Raw genomic sequence first — 20,501 nt, forward strand, 5'->3', positions numbered from 1 at the left:
AACCAGAGGGCCTCATTGCGCACACATGCAAAGGTCAGGCAGACAAACCATCACGCAGCCAAATCGCATACCTTCCTAAACAGGAACACTGTCGACTGGACCCCTCAGCGACCGCGGTCCCGCCACGCCTCAATCAGCCCCGCGCGCATGTATATCAATCGAATGCCCCTCATGCCGCGCTCCATGTCCTCCACAGGTGTAAGCACCGCCGTCATGACTTCGCAAGAGGAGCCAGTTCAGCGATTGCGCCGCCCTGCTTATGGCACTTTTGAGGAGCAGCGCCAGCGACGTCACTCATGGCACACCAGACCCTGCGTCCAGGAAGCGGAAAATTTCCACTTGTTGGTACGAAGCTCTTTTTGTGTTCTAAATAGCCTCGATTGACGTTACTTGTAGCTTCGCAACTTCCTGGCCGACCTCAATTGCAGACTGGACTTCCTCGAAGATTATGGCCACCTCAAGTACGACGCCGGCGTTGAGTATGCCTACACGACGCTCCTCACCGTGCGCGAATCATGCTCGAAGATCTCTGACGGCGCACTCGAAGCTGGACGCCGGCAAGCCTCGGTCTTCGTTGAAACACTGGAGGAGCGGTACAAAGAAGCGCTGGAGTCGCAAGAGACACTGGGCGAGAAGGTCATGGAGGGAATACAGTTGATGGACTCGTATCTGACCGAGTTTGAGACACGCGCATATGCGCTTAAGGATGGTACGCTTGGCTCGTACGCCCACGACATGTACGAAAGTGGGCGAAGGAAAATGGACGAGGGTCTCGAAGCTGCCAAAGGTGTTGTCGACAGCGGTCTTGACAAGGCTCGCCGCGCCCGCGAAACTGTGGAGATCACGATCGAAAACGGTGTTCAACGTGCGCTGGCTCGTGCAAAGGAGCATGGCTTGATCCGCTACGACGACCTGCCTGAACCTTGGAGGATCAATCCTCACATCCTCAAAGGCTACCGATTCTCGGAAGGTAAGTGGGCGTGTGTGCGCTCTGTATTCGGCTTCCACAACGAGCTCGTGAACATCTGGTCTCATCTGCTTGGGTTCATCATGGTTCTTGCTCTGGCCTTCTACTTCTACCCATCCAGCGTCAACTGGAACCAGTCAACCAAGACCGATATCTTCATTGCTGGTGTATTTTTCTTCGCAGCATGTAAATGCCTTGCGTGCTCGACTATCTGGCACACCATGAGCAGCATCTCGGAACAGAATCTGCTTGAGCGCTTTGCTTGTGTGGACTACACAGGCATTTCACTGCTTGTTGCAGCTTCGATTCTCACCACGGAGTATGCTGCCTTCTACTGCGAGCCTGTCTCTCGCTGGTCGTACATGATCCTCACAGCTGCTCTTGGCGTGGGAGGTGTTATTCTCCCATGGCAGCCAACATTCAACCGCGCCGACATGGCCTGGCTGCGTGTCGCCTTCTACTGCTCCCTAGCTTTGACGGGATTCATTCCTTTCTTCCAGCTATCTTGGACTCGTGGTCCTCAATGGGCGCTCTACTTCTATGCGCCGATTACGAAGAGCTTGATCGTGTACATTACCGGCGCAGTGCTGTACGCAACCAAGTGTCCCGAGCGCTGGTGCCCTGGCCTCTTCGACTACTTCGGCTGCAGTCACAACATCTGGCACATCGCTGTGTTGGGAGGTATCTTCTTCCACTACACAGCTATGCAGGCTATGTTCACTTCTGCATTGACTAGGGCACAGGTTGGCTGCTCGGTTTACTAGCCTTCTTCACCTTCTTTTGTTTCTTTATGTTGATGCGGCATTTAGCGATTGAGCATTTGATGCGTGTGCATGTAGACGTTCGTTGCATTAGAGCGCGTTGAGCTTTGAATCCGCGCGTGGTTTGGGGCATGTTTACGATCTTCTTTCACTCTCCACATATTTATCGAATCGAACGATCACTTTGTCAAATCACTCTGGTTCTTTTCTGACTGCCTTTGGATCAGACCATCTCCGCAAACCCAGACGGGTCACAGGAAAGATGCCTTGAAAGTAGTGCTGCGACAGACTCTTCCTACATTCACGCAAGAAGCAATGGCAAGCCCAACCAGCCAAAGACCTACATATGTCTTTGACACGTGCAATATTGAACAAGTTCGGCTCTGCTAAGTGGATACAGCATCCATTCGCTTGTCTTTAATTGTGTGACGATTGCTTGATGCCGACAATCTCATCAGAGGGCAGGTGCCGTGAGCAGCCACACAGCGGCTCATCTGCAAAGCTCACAGCACGCTTTCACACTGTACCGCGCCTTGGGGGTTTGGTGAATTTGGCGCTGCAGCTGTGTCTGGGGTCTCTCAATTGAGAAGGTAGTTAATAGCTGTCGATGATTAACAAAGGGCGCGCGCCTTCCGGCTTACGAAGTACAGTAAGATTTCGTGACTCATGCCCATCTCATTGGCCAACATTCGGCGGTGACGCTTCGACAACAAGGAGCCACCCAGGTTTTCAGCTCAATTTCGAATTCGACAATCGCAATGTGAAACTATCAATCCGCTTTCCTTGCCCATCTACGAAGTAATTTACAGTCTATTCATACCTTTAGCATCTCTTAGCGTAATGAACAGCGCCATCGAGCTGGACGTGCAGTCCAAGCGCACATTTCCACTTGGCACCTCCTCAGAGCAGATCCTCGACAAGACGACATCGAAAGAAGATGTTGACATACCAATTGATATCCATGACACTCCAAGAAGCACTCTCCGCATGTTCGCTATTCTTACAGCGCTGTTCGTACGTTGAGGACCCCCTGTCTTCACCATCTCCGTGCAGATGCTGACCATGTTAGCTATCCCTCTTCGTAGCGGCCCTGGACGCGACAATCGTCGCCACCGCCGCACCCACTATGTCCCATGACCTCAACTCCGCAGCAGGTTATACTTGGATCGGCGGTGCTTTCCTCCTCGGCAACGCCGCCAGCGGACCTATCTGGGCCAAGCTCTCTGACATCTTCGGTCGTAAGCTCATTTTATTGCTTGCCTTGGTCGTCTTCTTTGCGTCCTCAGCGCTATGTGCGACCGCCAAAACTATGGAGGCGCTGATTATCGGCCGTGCGATTCAAGGTGCGGCTGGTGGTGGCCTTATTCTGTTGGTGCATGTTTGCATTAGCGATATGTTTAGTCTTAGGCAGAGGAGTTTGTTGATGGGATTGACTGAAGGGATTTGGGCGCTGGCTGGTGGCATTGGACCGATTCTTGGTGGTGTATTTGCCAGTTTGGTGAATTGGAGATGGTGTTGTAAGTGCCTACCCTTGTCTCTTCAATTGTGTCTCAGAGCCCATCGAGATCGGCGGGGCAGATGTTAGTGTGTAAAGACGTTGCTAATGCTTCGGTTCAGTCTGGATCAATTTACCCATCAGCGGTCTGGCAGGATTTCTGATTTTGATCTTCCTCGACACTAAGCACGAGCACACAACGTTCATTGATGGAATGAAAGCCATCGACTGGCTCGGCATCTCTACATTCCTCGCATGCACGCTCATGCTACTTCTTGGGCTCGACTTTGGAGGCGTTTTGTTTCCGTGGGACTCTGCGAAGATTATCGCATTGCTTGTTGTGGGAGGTGTCATGGTCTTTGCTTTCATTTACAGCGAGGCGAAGTTGGCCAAGTATCCCCTCATCCCTATGTCTTTGTTCAAAAGGAAGACCAACATCGCTACATTCTTGGTGGTATTCTTTCACGGATTCGTAAGTACTCATGTTGAGGTCTGGAGGTACCAAAGCTGACTGATCAGGTCTTCATCGCCTCCGAATTCTACATGCCCCTTTTCCTACAGTCTGTTCTCGAAGCGTCTCCACTCCGATCCGGTGTGCTCCTCCTGCCTCTCATCGTGACAGGAGCAGTCTTCGGTGTGGTGTGTGGTGTCATAATGCACCGTACTGGACGCTTCCGAGAGATCATATGGGTTGGTTCATTCTTCATGTGCCTCGGATTTGGCCTCTTCATCTCCTTCGACGCCAACACGACCACTGGCTATGCCGTAGGGTTTCAGATGATCGCAGGACTGGGTCAGGGAATCCTATTCGAAGCGCCAATGATCGCCATTCAAAGCCAGGTTAAGCAGGAGGACGTGGCCACTGCTACTGCAACGATGGCGTTCGTGCGTAATATCGCCGTCTCAATATCCGTCATCGTCTGCGGCACCATATTCCAGAACTCGATGTCGAATCGGAACGCATACTTGCGCGCTTCCGGACTACCACAAGGTCTGCTCGATCAACTGGACGGCGAGAACGCGTTGGCAAACGTTATGCTACCGGGGACGCTCGACAATCCGGCTTGGGAGTTCGCTGCCAAACAGGCTTTTGCGTGGGCGACACGGAACATGTGGATTATGTTAACGGTGGCTGCGTTCCTCGCACTTGTTGCCAGCTTCTTTGTGGAAGCGGCCCATTTGGGAACCGAACATGTGGAGACCGTGACTGGACTGAAGAAGGAGCGGAAGTAACATACTTATCTCGAAACATAGGCATGTGTATGCACAAACGAGAAGCTGCGTTTCAAAGCCCATCAGCCTCCTGAAAGCAGCCTAAGTGACTCAATGAACTCTTTTATGAGAGATCATTCTGCATCTATTGCAGAAGAGCTTGAGGCAAGCTGGTTCATGATTGGTGGTGCCAAACAAGGGGCGGTCTGCATTCCTTACCCTCGCGACGCCACTTCATTTGCCAGCATTTTGTCGACCCAAAATAGGTTGCTGATTAGTCCGGTCTGCGGAGGATAGCACGGAAACCGGTCAGCCTACTTAAGGTCGCTTATGTCACCGGCGTGGTTGTTGTCCCTGGATTCGAGTAGGTCTGCTAACTTTGAACGCCCATGATTCACACGTTTCAACACGGACTGCATTGTAATGCTTTCGTGTTGCATATGTTGATATGTGCATGGCTTTAATGCGTCCAGCTACAACAGCATAGGCCTACCGGTGCGGCCCTTTGTGCCCCTGAGACATCCATTCCAAGCCATTTCTAACAGACCAAAAAATTGTGCCACCAGTCGTACAAATATTTACTGGTCCGTTTTGTCATTTACTATCCACAAGTCTTGTACTTCTTTTGCGCATGGGACTGTTTTGCCGGTTGCTAGCAACGTAGTGCTCGGCTTTGTGCGAAACCTGAGGATCGACTGATGAGGTTCGTGAAATCATTAATTCGTCCATTGACCGCTCAACTTCACTCTGGCTTATAGACTTCTTAGGCTTCTAAGCAGTGTACGGGTAATTGATCACTGCATTTTTGTGCTTCCAGGCGGAGATTGCATCAACAAGTTTAGACATATAGGTTCGCGCGATGCCGTCGTTACGTATAGGTAACGACGGCATCGCGCAAACCCTGATAAGTCCGGGTAACTGACGATACAGCAATGGACAACTCGAACATGTGTTCCCCGCTCGCCCCAATCGCGTCTGCGACACGACACCCTAAGCCATCGATACTGGGGTCTATCCACACTCTTGCGAGTCTATCCACCATTGTGGCAAATATTGTTTGCTGATATTCTCAGGCCGGGAAGAAGAAACACACATACGTGTGGCAATGCGTATGAGTTAGAATTCGTTACAGGAACAAGCTGACGCAAGGTAGTGCTATTGCGGCTTCCCTAGCATTCCGTATCGTTCCAGCACGTGCCCTCAGTGCGGCGATGGTCGCTGTGGCAATTGTTGCATAACAAAAGTAACTGTACGATGAATGACGCCTCCAGGCGACGGGGGACTTGAGCCGTTCTTGGTCGCACCGGGTCAATGCACGAATTCGGCACATCTCAACAACACAAAAATGATGCTATAACGTACCTCACGGGTAAGTCGCCCACTCTGCCGAGACCCCAATGAAATCTGACCCTACAACACGATGTCATAACAACAATGCAAATTAGGACCTTTAAAGGAAGCTAGAACAACGTACTTTAAAAGCCATCCGACCACCCAATCATTTGGACCACTTTTGCCAAGCCCCCACCAAAACTCCAACTCTGCACAACAGTAACGGGTATGCCGGTCACTCTGCCAAGACCCCGCCAACATCTCCATCTACAACACAATGCTACAACAACAACAACAACGCAATTTAGGACCTTTAAAGGAGGCTAGAACATACCTTGCGCTTCAAGCTATGAAATAAGACGCGAATCTATCCCAGCAACGCGCTGCAGCCCTTTACAACGTCTCTCAAATAACCCTAAGCAATCAACGCGCTAGGCAATCTGCACAAGCAGAATAGGCACCTATATTAAGGAATCTGGACAAGAATAAAGAGGAGGTGATTGTGATGTACTAAGCGTACTTTAAGAGACTTTGTAGATAGCTGCAGCGCGTTGCTAAGAGAGTGTCGCGTCGTCTGCTGGGTCCCCTACCGAGGGTCGTACTTCGATCGGCCGTTCCATGCGTGGAACTCCGATGACTCTTGTAAGACCTGTCAAGCTGTTGGCAGACTTCTTCAGCCATGACTAACAACTTCCAAGGCGAATAGATAAAAAAACCTACTTACGTCTGAGAATGTATAAGTTATCGCTCCACACATGAGCATCGACTCGTCACTTACATGGATGCTAGTGCTATTGTGGTTATCCATTCATTCCCTACTCAAACTTGGGTTGCCCATCTTTTGGATGTATTCGATGTAGCAATTGTCACATTATCAAGGTGCCTGTAGGACGAAATTCTCATATGCTAACCTGTAGCAACATTCTCGTAAGAAATTCAAGTATTCCTGATTGAGCTGTCTTCCTGGCGTTGGGCTGCAATTTTGCACTTGGCAGCATGCTGCATGCAATTTGCGAGGATCACTCCCACGTGAGTATTATTCTCGGATATGCAAGCCACAATCTGTAATCTAGCTTTTCATAGTAATGACGTCCGTTCAAATCCAGACCGAAGTCAACTCTTGCAATCATCGGAGCAACCATCTGGTGACACAGTACGATACCATTTGCGCCATCATCATGGATCGCCTAATGTACTCTGATCTACTGGTGTTCATTTCAAACGAGTTAACGGTGTGTAGGCGGCTTATTACTGATGGTTTAGGCCTTCGACTACAATCACCGTGTGTTGACCAGGTGTTGGGCTTCCGTTCAGCCTCGTAGGGCCGTCGTCAAAATTTATTGAGGCTTTAAAATAAGCCCAACACCAAGACTCAGTCCACTAAGATGGATTCGAAAATCATGTGTTCAGTACTGGGATGAGCTATGATAGCTACTGATAGTATACCGGTTGATTGGGTGGTCTTCTCGGTGTATTCTTTCCCCCAGATCGAGCTGTTACGGGCCTTGTGACGCTCGGAACGGACCGGTGACAAAACTTGGAGCACGTGGCCGCATGGTACCGTACAGTAGCTTCATGCGCTGGCATACGCATATCCCAGAGTCCTTCGCGCATTCTTGCATGCCGAACTAGGCAAACACATCCTATGATCATAGGTTTCATGCAGGCATTTAGTCGTCTTTACGCCCTGGATCGATATGTAGCGAATGAAGTCCAGTTCGTGTACTGCAACCCGCCAGAGGACATGCCTTTGTATGGCTTCAAGGCTTTAAGATCCGGCAATACGACTGGAGCGTATTTTGCTGTTTGGATAGCCATCTGAAGAGCGAAACGTGGCCACAACAAGCCTGGAAATTTGCCTTGCGGACAGAGCACACGCTGATAGGGTCTTAAAAGATCACGATGTGTAGATCCGTCGACACTCTCTGCATGAAGTCCCTATTGGCTCATCGAGGACCAAACCCCCAGAACTAGCAATCGTATAATAACTGCCATTCATCTCACCATGAGGTATTTTGTTGACATGAAAGCAGCATCCTTTGACTCTGAGAAATTTCGGATTACAATAACCCTTAAGATTTTCAGTACCTCATCTTCCTTTGGATTCGACGGGCAAGGGCCAGTTACTCTGTCATTTGAAGGCAGCGTTCTTTGACCTACGTCCCTCACTCTCAATCATACTGATACCAAGATCCGGCACCGAGTACGCAGATATCGGAAAACAATTTCATCAGTATTATCTGAACATTGAGCTGATATATCTGAGCCCCAACATCAAAGGTTCAGTGCATTGCATAAGCCGTTCCTTGTGGGACGTCCAAGCTGGCTACACCAAGCCATGGGGTGCAAGAGCGCACCAAGACCACTTGTGTGAGACGCAATCAGACGAGATGGCCAAAGGAATTTTCCAAAATTCGAACCTTCACGGACAAAGGGTTCTTTGAGGACCGCAGTGTACTTCTGGAGAAAGAAACAGAAGTTCTCGACGAATTTTACGTCGACTTTGAAAGTTCGATTCCGTCCTGGGATATCTCTGTGGTGCGGAAGTTCTTCAACAGTCATGAAACGGTCGACGCAGGATTCCCCCATCTGGGCAGAGCGAGGCTGGATGGACGTTGCCATGATACCGGATTGGCGCGCGATTATCCCAACTGGCTCACACCTGCTGAGCTGCAACATCATTTAGGGACGAAGGTACGTGACAGAAGTCCCAGATACATGTCGCCTCGACTGACATCTTCAGTGCTTTGACTGTGCAGAACAATCGGATGTTGACCGCCAACTTGTGTGAGTGAGCAATATTTGAGATCTCCACGAAGCAATAACGAGGAGTCTCGTGCGTTGTTGACTGTTGTACTCGGTGCTGACGCTACGCCAGCTACATTTACCGGTTATGTCCACAATACATCCTGGCGCTCATACGGACGGCATATCGTCATCAACTAGCGGCTCTACGTGACACCATATGGCAACATATTGCTTGCGAGGCTTCGATGCGTGTGAAAATTCCAGTAGGTGAGTCTTGTCCTGTAGTCATAATGTGAGTTGATGAAGTGCTAGGTTGATGGCTTCAAAACATATCTTCTGGAATTCCACATGCCATTCCTCACTCTCCGTTGCTCTGCAGAGGCCGCTACAGATACGCACTCCCCTGAGGGTGAGCCTGAGCCCTGGTCTGAGATCGGAAGTCTCGTCATCAACTGCGAACAGCACAAAGGACTGTGTAAGTGCATGGTGCGAGAAGCCAACGTCTCTGTGGCAGTCTGCGGGTGGGATTCGAACAAGTGGGTATGCTGGGCGTTCTCTAACACTCATTCCGATCCGGCTTCCTGTAACGAGGAAGAGCCAGATGAAGAAGACATGCAGGAAGATTACGTTGGTACCGATGGCAATGGGCCAGAAGATGGCCTAGTCATCGACACTTCGCAACCCATTTGGGGTGCGCGTCAATACTGGCTACGAGTCGTAGACCTTCGTATGCGTATCATACACAAAGAGTGGAAGTGGCTTGTGATGAATATGGAACAGAAAGTCAAAGCCTGGGTGAGTACACACGCGTTCCGTGCCAATAGACATTAACCGTCCACCAGAAGAAGGAGAACGCTCTACTGTATCAGACCAGGGGGCTAGGCAGCAAGCAACGCGAGAAAGCAGAGGAGCTCCTCGAATGGACCTTGCAGTCGATGGAGCTGCTCAACATTCTCAGCGAAAAGCTTGGCATGACGATACAGGCATTCACTCGATTCGAAGGCGACAAACGCTACTTCCTAGACATCAAAGATAGTCGTGCCGTATCGACCTTCGATAGTCTGCAGGAAACTTTTGAAAAACTCCTAGGCTTGCAGAAAAAGATCATGAGGCTCGAGAGGTCGTGCGATCAGACAGAACGAATTGTAAGTGTGAGGCTCAGCGACTCAAGCACGACGCTGACTTGGGTAAGGTGCAACTTCTCATGGCCAAGGTTGGGAATCGAATCAGCGCAGAAACTCAGGAGCACTCTCGTGAGTCCCATAAAGTCAACTTGGCTACGAACCGCGTCAGTCAACAGATGGCTGTACTCAATCGCAAAAGTACACAAGCGGCGGTCGAATCTAGCCGCACCACTCTTGTCAACGTCCAAGTCAGCTTTCCCATCCAAAAGAGGCTCGGAATTTTGCTGACATTTGCAAGCTATTCCTGGTCACAACGCCCTTTGTACTGGCATTGCAGTACTTCGGGGCGGAAAAGGACATTTTCTCGTTTGAAAAGAACCCTCGAACCTTCAGCTACGCCATCTGCGTCCTTTTCTGCGCGTTACCCCTTCTTACTTATGGTCTGGGCTTCCTAAACCAGCGTTGGGATAAATTTTCTAGGAGGTGGTTTGGGAAGTCGAAGTCCGAAGCCGATCAAGACCTGACGCCCGTGGACGAAGAGTTCCAATCCCTGACTGCCGTGTGTTGATTCTTGCATCTATTTTTTGGGCTTGAGCATCGAGCCGTGTGCTTGTTTGTCCTGCTTCTGATATTTCGGCGTTATTGCATCAAGTTCTCGCAAGACGATCGCAAATTACACGAGGGTTATGAGACGCTAAAATCGTTGGGTCGGTCCTGGTGATGGATCACGATCAAACGAGAGGATATGTGTCCATCGATTATCTTCTGATACTGAGTTATGTTATTGAGAGATGAATTCGATACTTGAATGGAGGGTCATCGTAGTGCATGTGCAGATCACAGAGACCGTAATTCTGCGCAGTGCGCACCGAACAATTGATACGCATCCTTGGGCTGACCCATGTACTAGGCAAGGAACCTTCCACAGTACTGAAGCTGGAACACCCACATAGGTGAAAGTGTAAGTCTATTGGGGTAATTCCAGTGCTGGTCCAATAAAGGCACAGGTTGTGATGCAGGCGATCCGGAATGGCAAGTACAATAATCACCACCAATCCCACACAACCACGACTGCGTGGCTCTTGCCTTATGACGTGGCAACTTTTGCCAGATGCCCCTGTGCTTAACACAGCAAGTGATGGTAAGAATCGTAATGCAGTCCTCTGATGCACTTAGTACCGGTGCGTTGCCCTCTTTTGCCCTTACGCAATTGCTAGACGGTGAATGCCCAACGTCCACGAAACCGCTCCTTGTGATATCGGGCATCTTCAGAAGCCTCACTTTCGCCTCTTTCCTGCCCAAGGCTGATACAGTCGCGCAGCCACAATGCCGACACTTGATCAGGCTGGGCTGACGAAATTGTTCAAGAGTCTCTCGCTCTCTTCGCGAGCCTTGGGAGACGTTGGAGCCACAGTCTTGAGCAACCCGCTCGACCTTTGCCGCACCTCATTAGCAGAGCTACTGGCTGTTATTGTAGGATGCGATATACAGGTCGCCTTCAGGTCAATACAGTGGCCCAATAACATCTTTAACGGCGATCTCTCTGTTACCATTCCGAAGCTTTGCCCAGGTCGCAGACCGGCCGAGGTATCGTCGCAACTGGTGGACAAGGCAGGATAGAATTTGTGTCGAGACTAAAGATCAGGATGCTAATGTCTGTTGCAGTTTCCTAAAAGACACGCGCTCTTCGACCCACCGTTCCTCGAAGGTGTGCATCTGCGCGTGTTCCTGAAGCTCGAGGTGGTGGGACACATACTGTTGCCATTTATCCTGGACCGCGGTTCGAGCTATGGCTCGCATCCCTCCGAGGAAACCCCAAAGGAAGCAGTTGTTGAGTTTTCGTCGCCGAATATCACTAGCGAGTTCCAAGGAAAGCACTTGCGCAGCACCATCGTTGGATCTTTCATTAGCCGACTGTACGAGTCTCTTGGTTGGCATGTAACGCGCCTCAACTACCTCGGTGATTGGGGCAAGCCAATCGCGCTCCTCAAGGTTGGCTGGGACAGATTCGGCTCCGAGGAAGCTTTCCAGAAAGACTCAGTTGGCCACCTGCTGGAAGTCTATCACCAGATCGAAGAACTCTTCCAGCCCGAACAAGCAGCGAGCAAGAAGGCTCGGGATGAAGCAGTCAAAGAGGGTAGAGATGAGGGCGAAGCCCAAGTCGAAATCGAAAGCCAGGGCATCTTCTCTCAACGCAACAAGGCCTTCAAGCAGCTTGAGGCCGGAGACGAAGCAACAGTTTCGTTCTGGGATCGTGTCCGAAAAGCCAACATCGAGAACTACACTAGCTTCTACAATCGGCTGGGCATTCAGTTCGATGAGTACTCCGGCGAGTCCAAAATGTCCCAAGAGATCGTGGTCGAGGTAGAGCAGCTGCTGAAAGACAAGAATATCTCCGAAGAAAGCGGTGGAGCCTGGATCGTACACATGCAAAAGCTCGGCGCGAAAGCGGGTACTGCCATCATCCGAGATAGGTCAGGCAGCAGTACGTATCTTCTACGAGATCTTGCTGCTGTGCTGGAGCGCTCGAGGAAGTACGCGTTCGATAAGATGGTGTACGTTGTGGCCAGCGACAACAGTGTCCATTTCTCTCAACTCTTCAGAATTTTAGAGGCGCTGGACATGAAAGATCTCGCTACTAAACTGCAGCATGTCCGGTTCAGCGAGGTGTCGAAAATGTCGGCTACTCTTGGCAAAGGATACAAACCGCAGGCAATCCTTGATGCGAGCGAAGACGCAATCGAGGGTCTATCGGAGGCTGATGAAGAGAAGGCCGGCTTGCTGGGAGGTTCTGATCAGACTACAAAGGCGTTGGGAATCTCAGCATTGCTGCTCCAGGAGGCAGTCACACGTGCGAACAGTGTCCACGCTTTCGACACAAGTTCGTTTGCGTCCTTCAAACCCTCGACTGGACCCGAGCTGCAGTACTGGTACACGAAGGTGTGTGCTCTCCTCAGTGGACACGCTGCAAGTGCAGAGTTGGCGGACGATCAGTTCGAAGCACTGGCAGATGAAGACAAGGCGAACCTTCTGAGGGTACTGGCCCAATACCCTGAGGTTGTCAACGCCACATTCCAGTCCCTCGAACCTTCTGGCATCGTCACGTATTTGACTGCCATTACTGAGCAGCTGCCTACTCTCCTTGAGGATGAGGACGACAAGATTGACATATCTCCAGGCTCGGTTGCCTTGTTGGAAGCCACCAGGACTGTGCTGCAGAACGGCTTAAAGCTGCTTGGAGTGGTACCCATACCAGACCTGCCTATTCAGCGGGCAGATACACCTGTCGCGGGCTGATGAAGGGTTTGTTAAAAGTTCCACATTCTCTTGTTTCCGTAATCGTTCGCTTGGTGTTGGCCGAAGTTGACGAGCTGCGCTCTTCAGTCATGTTATCCAATGCTTTAACCTTTGTTCGGCTCTTCTTTGCATGAAGCTTCCCATTCTTAGCTTCAACTCTAAATTGTGGGCTCATTTTATGTAAAATGGACGGCGACAAGTTGTTAGCCTTCACAACACAGAAATCTGCATGTTGTTGGGGAGTTGCGACGCGCTTGAGAACCCGATGTGCGGACCGCGGGCCTGCAATGTGGAAGGTGCGGCGTACTTGCCCAAACAACGCGCCCATGCTTCAGAGGTCTCCTAATCCACGGGCGAGAGCAGCAACAGCCTGAGACTTCATTCCTGAATAGATGAGAGAAATGCGACACGAACCAAATGAATACCACTTGTTCAGTTGGATTATGTCAAGAAGTTCGTGATGAATCGCGCTAGAAGCTAGGTCGTTGGCGCGTACCTCGACAGCACGTCACATGAGAACGCGCAAAACCTCGGAAGCACACTGCCCAGCCTAAAGGTAAAGTTTGCGTCGACATAAAGCAGGACGAACAGGTCACGTACATCTGGACGTATACTCAACCACTCCTTACTAGCCTCATTCCCTCTCTGTCGGGCTCCACTTAAAGCATGACGACAATGGCCAGACCACAACCACACCCGCGACAGCACGCATTTTTGACGGCACGGAATTTGCTGAACCTAGACTGCAGCGCGGACTTAAAGTCATATCGACGAGACCTCGGCCCCGGTGTACAAGCAAAATGCTTTGAGAAGACGAGCGACACGATACGAGCGCAACTAGACGACCATCGAGCATTTTTGCTGCGGCATAGACAGAATGGGCAGGCCTCGGGGTTTCCCAGTCCTGTTCCACGGCTCGAGCCCCCACCCTCGCATGCTGCGCACAGCAGTCCCGCACAACCACACATGTCATCGCCAAACAACAACTATCACATAGCATCTCATCCTCGACCGCTGTCGGTCCTCTCGCAACCGCACGCGCCGCGCGCGCCCCAACCAGCCCCGTCACCATCTCGACCTCAAAACTCAGTGCCCGGGCGCATAGCCACATATCCAGCAAGCCTTCGACAAGCACTGGAGCGTGGTCGTCAATACGGGCACCGACATGAGGCTGGATATGTATACGAAGTCATCGTGCACGTTAGTAGCCAAGAATACTTGATCACAAAAGATCGTGTTGGTGCCTACGAAAGTTTACAGGATGCCAATATGGAGGCTGTCGGTGTCTTATTGTCTGGGGGATACTATGGATCAGCTCTTGATGAGCCTACATGCGAGGTAGAGGAGAATGGAGCGCTTAGATTTGAGCTCTACACAGATGGCTTTACAGGAGGACAGACCGAAATATACGTCAAGAGGGCTCGGGCAAGACAAGGCCAAATTACAATAGGATGATGGCTTGGCAAAGTTCCACGAAGGCACTACCCAGGGATACTCTGTGACTGAACCTGAAGATCCCTAAGCACTCTTCCTTTCTTTCTTGCTGCCAGCAAGACCAATACCAAGTATGAAGGCTACCCTTAAAAAGAACGGACCAGCAGTCGTTACCACGGTCACCCAATCTTTTGTTCTCCAACCTCCTGGAGATAAGAACACACTCGCACCCATCTCGGCCCACAACGAGTAGACATGCGCGGCGTCGCTTAACGCCATACCGAAGAGCAGCACTTTCCACACGTACACATCGTGCACCACTCTGAGTGTGATAGCCTGATTGAACGCAAATAAAAGGTAGCAGGCGGCGAGCTGGTCATAGATGATCTTTGACTTCGGACTCCATTCGGCTGTGATAGGCATATACTCGTGGTATGTCTCCGGCAGACACCACAGCAGCCGGGAGCCGCCCAACGCCGCTGCTGGCTCGATCCAGAGGTGCCACCAGCGATAAACGCGCGGTATGTTTGGCGGAGTCATACTGATCGAGTTGGATCGGTCAGGGGCTGTGGTCGATACGCTATGTCGCGTGGGAACGTGTGACGGGACTTGTGAATTGACAGGAGCTACCGCTTGCGATGTTTAGCGAGAGACGGCACGACTGTCGATGTATCAGTACCTGCTGCATGCTATTTATAATGATGATGCCCAGGTAGTGTACCACGTCTGGTGTGCGAGCGGGAAAGATGGCTTGCATGCAAGGGATACACAGTAACAGCACCATCCCAATGGAGGCACCAGTCAAGCCTTGTACGAGGCCTGCGCAGCCCATTTTCTTGTTTTCTTGAGAGTTGATCTATCGCCCTTTGCCCTTTAGTTACTCGTGGGACTCAACGACGGGTGTGAGTTCGCAGTTCTACACCCTACGATGTCTGAATGGACACTTGGCGTTTTCGAAACATTTGACTCCCAACAAACAAGCTTTCTGCACATAGCTGTGCCAGATAACCCCGATTTTGTCCCCGGTCCACGAATGTGATGGTTAGTTCAAAGTTCTGCCAACTCGCTGTGCGGAGGCGGTAGGCGTGGTACGCATCTCCAAATATATAGAATGCCACAGCACCTATCAACGAGTCGCAGCCTTGCCAACGATCAAGTCAATTTTGACCTCACATTCACGCGCTTACCCAACAAGGTAGGAATTGAGTCTATGCAGGTAACTGCTAAGCTCGAACAGGTAATCAATTGTTGACAACTGTGTATCTAAATTGACAACGACGCTGTGGTCGCTCATCTCCGGACGGGTCGTGATCCCTGCAAACACCCATTGGTGGGAACGAGTCCCCCTGCATTCGACAGTCGAGCAGCAAACCTGCTTCTTCGGGAAGTCGTGACACGGGCGCAGTTGGAAAATGGTCCCGCCCAATCAATCACGCGTGCTGCTCAAGTTGTTCTGACCGGCGAACTACACGTGCGCAATTGTGCGTATTGAATATGTATGTCTTCACTTGAACAATCGTATGGTGCTTACACTCCACCTTTCGTATCCCATGAATGTACCAAGAATCTGCTCCTCCAAAAGTTACAAACTCGGCCTGACCCGCACTTTCTCACCGCATACGCTCCTATCACGTCACAGCAAGACGATGTCTTTGGAGGCCGTTATGCATGTCAATGGAACTTCAGCAGTATGCTTGGAGGTGCTCGACGCCCCTCAACGCCATGAGAGACGAAGCTGTACGTTCGCAGTATAGTTTCCGCTTCAACCACATTCGAAGTCCAGGGTCCAACATCGTCATTTCAGGTCTCTTCGGCAGCTTTCCGAGAACTTCCACCTCCTTAGGAAAGCCGCACCGCGTGGGGATGCTGCAAATATCAGTCCTGGACCTTAATGCAAAGCAACGGACCTGTGGAGCAGATTTTTTTAGCATGCATCTGGACATCGAGATTTTCGCAGAACATCGGATTGTCACAGAATGCCATCACGATGGCTCACTAAGAACGTCCTAGCTCAGCCGGGCACAGCGCTGGTCCCCCACGTGTGGGAGCCTCAAGGTGTGCACGGCGTCAAGAACGGATGCTCTCAGCGACCGTGGTAGCCTCAAGGGACCGCCGCAGCGTGTGCAGGGCTTCGAGTGCACAGGCCTAGCATATGATTGGCTGTGCCAGACAAAGCGCGCTCTTTTGGTGCACCCTGTAGCTGTCACCTTAGGCTCAAGCTTCGTTGGGCACGACAGATCGTTAGGTCACACGTAAAAGTGATGCGAGAGTGAGAACCAATTTGAGCGGTTTGCAGACCAGACAATATTTGCACGTCAGTCAGTTGGCTAGAAATGTGACGTCAGGCGGGGTTCTCCAATGTTTTCTTGCCCATGGCGCGCAGGCTTGTGAGGATCCACGTTTTGTTGGAGACGCCCCTGCTCAACCGCATCGCATTCGCTCAGCAAAACCAAGGAAGTTCTCTTCCGCCCGCTAAGCGCAGCCTCATTCGTTCGTAACTACTTAACCCGTAAGTTATGCGCTTTCGCGTGCTCATTGCGTCGCGAAAACGTCCCGGAGGAGGCTCTTTCTTGACAATACCCACAGCGCCTCGAATTTGCGGCACACATCACCCTACCTGCTTGTAACCTCGACACCGCTCTTTGCGAACTCACCTCGAGCTTATAGCGGGCGCCATACATCTATAGCGTGTCTCTGACTTACAAACATCTCGTATACCTACCCTACAATCCAAGGACCCACCCCGCGAACGAGGTTGCGGCACGAACCCTTCGCCTACTCACCATGACGACCTTTGTGGTGTCATTGTAAGCTTACCATTCCACCACACGCAGCTCTTAGGCTAACAATGTAGATTCCTGCCTTACACAGTAGACTTTCATGAATCGAAGTCTGCTGAATCTAACTCAAAGCCAGCTGCTGCTGCCCCGCCGAAGCACATCGATATAGGGAGGAACCCCTCGAAAAACAGCCTGCAGGATGCGCAGCAGCCGCCAAGTGTCCTTAAGCGCGCACCGCCCTCGCACATAAACCTGCCGAAGACACCTCTGTCTATGCTCGAGCAGGACGACTTCTTCACCCCAGCCCAACCGAGCGCAGCGACCCACTTCCCAAAGCCACAAGACCCTCGAAGTCTGGTACGGAGCGACGCCCACATCCCTGAGTGGGGCGGAAGCGGCCTCTTCTTCAATCAGCCACAGTCGAGAGCTGATCCTGCACCACCAGACACAATTCTCGAGTACGCGAAAGCACAGGAGCGGGCGCAGATCTTGAAGGAGCGCCAGAAGGGCCCGGTACATGCTGAGACAAAGCCTACTGACCCTCGATGGGCGACAGAGTACGCAATTGTACCTGCCGTGCAAGGCAACGGTGGCTTGGCCAATGCTGTTCGTGCTGCAGTTGATAACAAGTGCCTGAAGGACGTGCTCTCGGTTGGTCTGATTGGTTTCCCCACAGACAGCATCAACGCAGAGAAGAAGTTGGAAATCTACGAGAAGCTAGAAGACGAGTACCAGGCTCTGACTGTTTATGTCAGCGACAAGGACTTTGACGGTCACTACGCACATTTCTGCAAGACCATCTTATGGCCAGTCTTCCACTATGTGATTCCCGACCACCCCAAGAGCAAGGCCTTCCTCGACCACTCATGGGTGTTCTACGTCGGCGTCAACCAGGCCTTCGCCGACAAGGTCGTCAAGAACTACAAGCGTGGCGACATCATCTGGGTGCACGATTATCATCTCTGCTTGGTCCCTCATATGGTCCGCCAGAAGCTGCCCGATGCACAGATCGGCTTCTTCCTCCACACCGCTTTCCCTTCGTCAGAAGTTTTCCGCTGCTTGGCTGCGCGAAAGGAGCTACTGGATGGCATGCTCGGCGCCAACTTGGTTGCATTCCAGACACCAGAGTACGCACACCACTTCCTTCAGACCTGCAGCCGCATTCTGTCTGTCGAAGCTACGGAAGAAGGCGTGCAGCTCGACACCCGCTTCGTCAATGTCTGGTCCTCACCCATTGGTATCGACCCTCGCGCACTCGCCCTTGCGCGTGAAGCGCCCGAAGTCTTGGAGTGGATACAAACCATGCAGAAGCGTTACGAGGGCAAAAAGGTCATTGTTGCGCGTGACAAGCTGGACAACATCCGTGGTGTACGCCAGAAGCTCCTGTCGTACGAGCTGTTCTTGAACAAGAACCCACAGTGGAGAGACAAGGTTGTTCTCATTCAGGTCGCTACCTCTACAACGGAGGATCCTGAGCTGGCTGCAACTGTTTCTGAGATTGTCACACGTATCGACGCTGTGCACTCAACGCTCACACACAACCCTCTTGTCTTCCTGAGGCAAGACATTGCATTCTCACAGTATCTCGCTCTTCTCTCGATTGCCGATGCTCTTGCAATCACATCGCTCCGCGAGGGCATGAATTTGACTTGCCACGAGTTCGTCATCTGCCAAGATGGCCGCGCTAGCGAGAAGAAGCACGCACCTGTCATCCTCAGCGAGTTCACTGGCAGTGCCTCCATCTTTGACGGTGCTGAACTGGCTGTCAACCCATGGGATTACGGCGGCATCGCCGAAGCTATCAAGAACGCCTTGGAGATGACCGAAGAAGAGAAAGGGAGGCGCTACGCAAAGCTACGTAACCAGGTCATGCACCACACCGGTGACTACTGGGTCAGCAACCTGAGTGAATATCTTGCGAAGGTCCACCAGGAGCAATACAGCCGCGACACCATGTCGATTCCTCGTCTCTCAACCAGCAGGCTCGCGAGCTCATATGAGTCAACATCAAAACGCCTCTTCCTGCTTGACTATGAGGGCACACTCGCTTCGTACGGTTCGGTCAAGAGCACTGTCCTTACCAACACGGAGCGTGTTATCGACGTCCTTCGCGAGCTGGTCGCTGACAAGAACAATGCTGTCTACGTGATGAGCGGCCGCACTGTCCAGGAAACACAGCTGCTGTTTGATCGCCTGCCCGGCCTGGGCATAATCGCTGAGAACGGCTGCTTCCTTCGCGAGCCCAACTCGGATGAGTGGATCCAGTTTCCTAATGAGGAGAAGACTACCAAGTGGAAGGACTCCGTCAAGCCGATCCTTCAGTACTATCTCGAGCGAGTTGAGGGCAGCCGTGTCGAGGAGCGCCACTGCGCACTTCTCTTTCGCTACGACAAGGCCAACGACCCAGACGCATCCACTCGCCACGCTGGCGACTGTGCCAATCACATCAACGATGCATGTGAGCAGCAGCGCGTGAAGGCTGTCCCTTCGCGTGACTACGTCATCATTGAGCCCATCGACTTCGACAAATCGACTGCCGCCCAGCACGTACTCAGCAAGTACGAGGAGTCAGCCAAGCCTGACTTCTTGTTCGTCGCTGGCAACGACCGTGATGACGAAGTCGTGTTCAAGTGGGCTAAGAAGCTGAAGGAGGATTCAGCTATCCTCAATGTGCAGACCGTCACCGTCGGTGACAGGAATTCCGTCGCTCTTTCCACCCTGCCCAACGGTACTACTGGTACGTTCTCTCCTATTCCGTATATCCTACACTTCACTAACTTATCCAAGGCCTCATTGGTGCCCTGAACAAGCTCGCCAAGCTCCAGTCGTAGATTGACCAAGAGCGCTGTCTTGCTTCCTGGGACCTCTCCTTTGAAGAGGCGCCACCACAGTGCCCGTTGACGCTCGCGCTTCGGCGTGATTTGATTCTGCAGTGACTTCACTTTTACAGTACAAGGCTTAGAATGACATAGAGTTTAGCGCAGCACGAAGCGTTACGGGGGAAGATTCATGGAACTGGATCCTATGGCTTACGATGTGATGACGACCGTGGTCGATTCAGCGTGCATGAATGGAGTCGGAGGTTCTCTACATCTTATATCAATACAAAAGTATCGATACATTTTTCTTTCCCCGAACATGTGTCTACGCCCATTCTCCCCCAAGGACATGTGACAGGACTGGACCAGCCTGATCACGTGCGCCCACACAAAACCCAAAACTGACTCACGTGGCAGTGGCTGTGCGCTATTATCGAGATGCGACCATGCCTGTCGACGTGGTATTAGGATACATCGCCTTAGCCTTGTGTGTTCTAGGCGCAGTCCTGCCCGAAAGACCGGGGGATGCGTC

At 51.6% G+C, this 20,501-nt stretch overlaps 7 protein-coding genes across 7 annotated transcripts; 6 read left to right on the plus strand and 1 right to left on the minus strand.

The window, feature by feature from the left end:
* Nucleotides 1-171: 171 nt before the first annotated feature.
* Nucleotides 172-1,731, plus strand: M421DRAFT_4159 (adiponectin receptor protein 1; the record flags this gene model as incomplete). The annotated part of the gene is made up of 2 exons (XM_033590874.1): nucleotides 172-345; nucleotides 397-1,731. 2 exons carry the CDS (start codon nucleotides 172-174, stop codon nucleotides 1,729-1,731), a joined length of 1,509 nt encoding a protein of 502 aa, XP_033449958.1.
* A 707-nt stretch (nucleotides 1,732-2,438) lies between these two features.
* On the plus strand, nucleotides 2,439-4,536 carry M421DRAFT_419494 (multidrug resistance protein emrB). The gene is made up of 4 exons (XM_033592135.1): nucleotides 2,439-2,742; nucleotides 2,798-3,245; nucleotides 3,346-3,695; nucleotides 3,743-4,536. The coding sequence occupies exons 1-4, from the start codon at nucleotides 2,569-2,571 to the stop codon at nucleotides 4,454-4,456; spliced, it is 1,686 nt and encodes a 561-aa protein (XP_033449959.1). The 5' UTR covers nucleotides 2,439-2,568; the 3' UTR covers nucleotides 4,457-4,536.
* A 3,569-nt stretch (nucleotides 4,537-8,105) lies between these two features.
* Nucleotides 8,106-10,207, plus strand: M421DRAFT_91531 (uncharacterized protein; the record flags this gene model as incomplete). Its single annotated transcript, XM_033597955.1, has 8 exons — nucleotides 8,106-8,137; nucleotides 8,221-8,461; nucleotides 8,511-8,554; nucleotides 8,646-8,778; nucleotides 8,828-9,310; nucleotides 9,385-9,660; nucleotides 9,708-9,887; nucleotides 9,938-10,207. 8 exons carry the CDS (start codon nucleotides 8,106-8,108, stop codon nucleotides 10,205-10,207), a joined length of 1,659 nt encoding a protein of 552 aa, XP_033449960.1.
* Nucleotides 10,208-10,965: 758 nt separating this feature from the next.
* On the plus strand, nucleotides 10,966-12,936 carry M421DRAFT_4162 (Nucleotidylyl transferase; the record flags this gene model as incomplete). The annotated part of the gene is made up of 2 exons (XM_033590972.1): nucleotides 10,966-11,226; nucleotides 11,305-12,936. The coding sequence occupies 2 exons, from the start codon at nucleotides 10,966-10,968 to the stop codon at nucleotides 12,934-12,936; spliced, it is 1,893 nt and encodes a 630-aa protein (XP_033449961.1).
* Nucleotides 12,937-13,366: 430 nt separating this feature from the next.
* Nucleotides 13,367-14,423, plus strand: M421DRAFT_127071 (uncharacterized protein). The gene has a single exon (XM_033587346.1). The coding sequence runs from the start codon at nucleotides 13,603-13,605 to the stop codon at nucleotides 14,389-14,391; it is 789 nt and encodes a 262-aa protein (XP_033449962.1). The 5' UTR covers nucleotides 13,367-13,602; the 3' UTR covers nucleotides 14,392-14,423.
* Nucleotides 14,053-15,402, minus strand: M421DRAFT_419501 (uncharacterized protein). The gene has a single exon (XM_033592136.1). It carries the CDS (start codon nucleotides 14,908-14,910, stop codon nucleotides 14,455-14,457), a length of 456 nt encoding a protein of 151 aa, XP_033449963.1. The 5' UTR covers nucleotides 14,911-15,402; the 3' UTR covers nucleotides 14,053-14,454.
* A 1,407-nt stretch (nucleotides 15,403-16,809) lies between these two features.
* M421DRAFT_419503 (glycosyltransferase family 20 protein) lies at nucleotides 16,810-20,268 on the plus strand. The gene is made up of 3 exons (XM_033592137.1): nucleotides 16,810-17,177; nucleotides 17,225-19,887; nucleotides 19,938-20,268. Exons 1-3 carry the CDS (start codon nucleotides 17,155-17,157, stop codon nucleotides 19,979-19,981), a joined length of 2,730 nt encoding a protein of 909 aa, XP_033449964.1. The 5' UTR covers nucleotides 16,810-17,154; the 3' UTR covers nucleotides 19,982-20,268.
* Nucleotides 20,269-20,501: the final 233 nt, after the last annotated feature.

The sequence above is a fragment of the Didymella exigua genome (genome assembly GCF_010094145.1).
Source record: "Didymella exigua CBS 183.55 unplaced genomic scaffold M421scaffold_10, whole genome shotgun sequence".
Lineage (NCBI taxonomy): Eukaryota > Fungi > Ascomycota > Dothideomycetes > Pleosporales > Didymellaceae > Didymella > Didymella exigua.

Bases quoted from the DNA above. Each gene is read 5' to 3' on its own strand.
- M421DRAFT_127071 (XM_033587346.1), top strand. From the start codon at position 13,603: ATGACGACAATGGCCAGACCACAACCACACCCGCGACAGCACGCATTT.
- M421DRAFT_419503 (XM_033592137.1), top strand. From the start codon at position 17,155: ATGACGACCTTTGTGGTGTCATT. The intron at 17,178-17,224 runs GTAAGCTTACCA...CTAACAATGTAG, and splicing joins ACGACCTTTGTGGTGTCATT to ATTCCTGCCTTACACAGTAG. The intron at 19,888-19,937 runs GTACGTTCTCTC...AACTTATCCAAG, and splicing joins CCTGCCCAACGGTACTACTG to GCCTCATTGGTGCCCTGAAC.
- M421DRAFT_419494 (XM_033592135.1), top strand. From the start codon at position 2,569: ATGAACAGCGCCATCGAGCTGGACGTGCAGTCCAAGCGCACATTTCCA. The intron at 3,246-3,345 runs GTAAGTGCCTAC...GCTTCGGTTCAG, and splicing joins GGTGAATTGGAGATGGTGTT to TCTGGATCAATTTACCCATC. The intron at 3,696-3,742 runs GTAAGTACTCAT...CTGACTGATCAG, and splicing joins TGGTATTCTTTCACGGATTC to GTCTTCATCGCCTCCGAATT.
- M421DRAFT_419501 (XM_033592136.1), bottom strand. From the start codon at position 14,910: ATGACTCCGCCAAACATACCGCGCGTTTATCGCTGGTGGCACCTCTGG.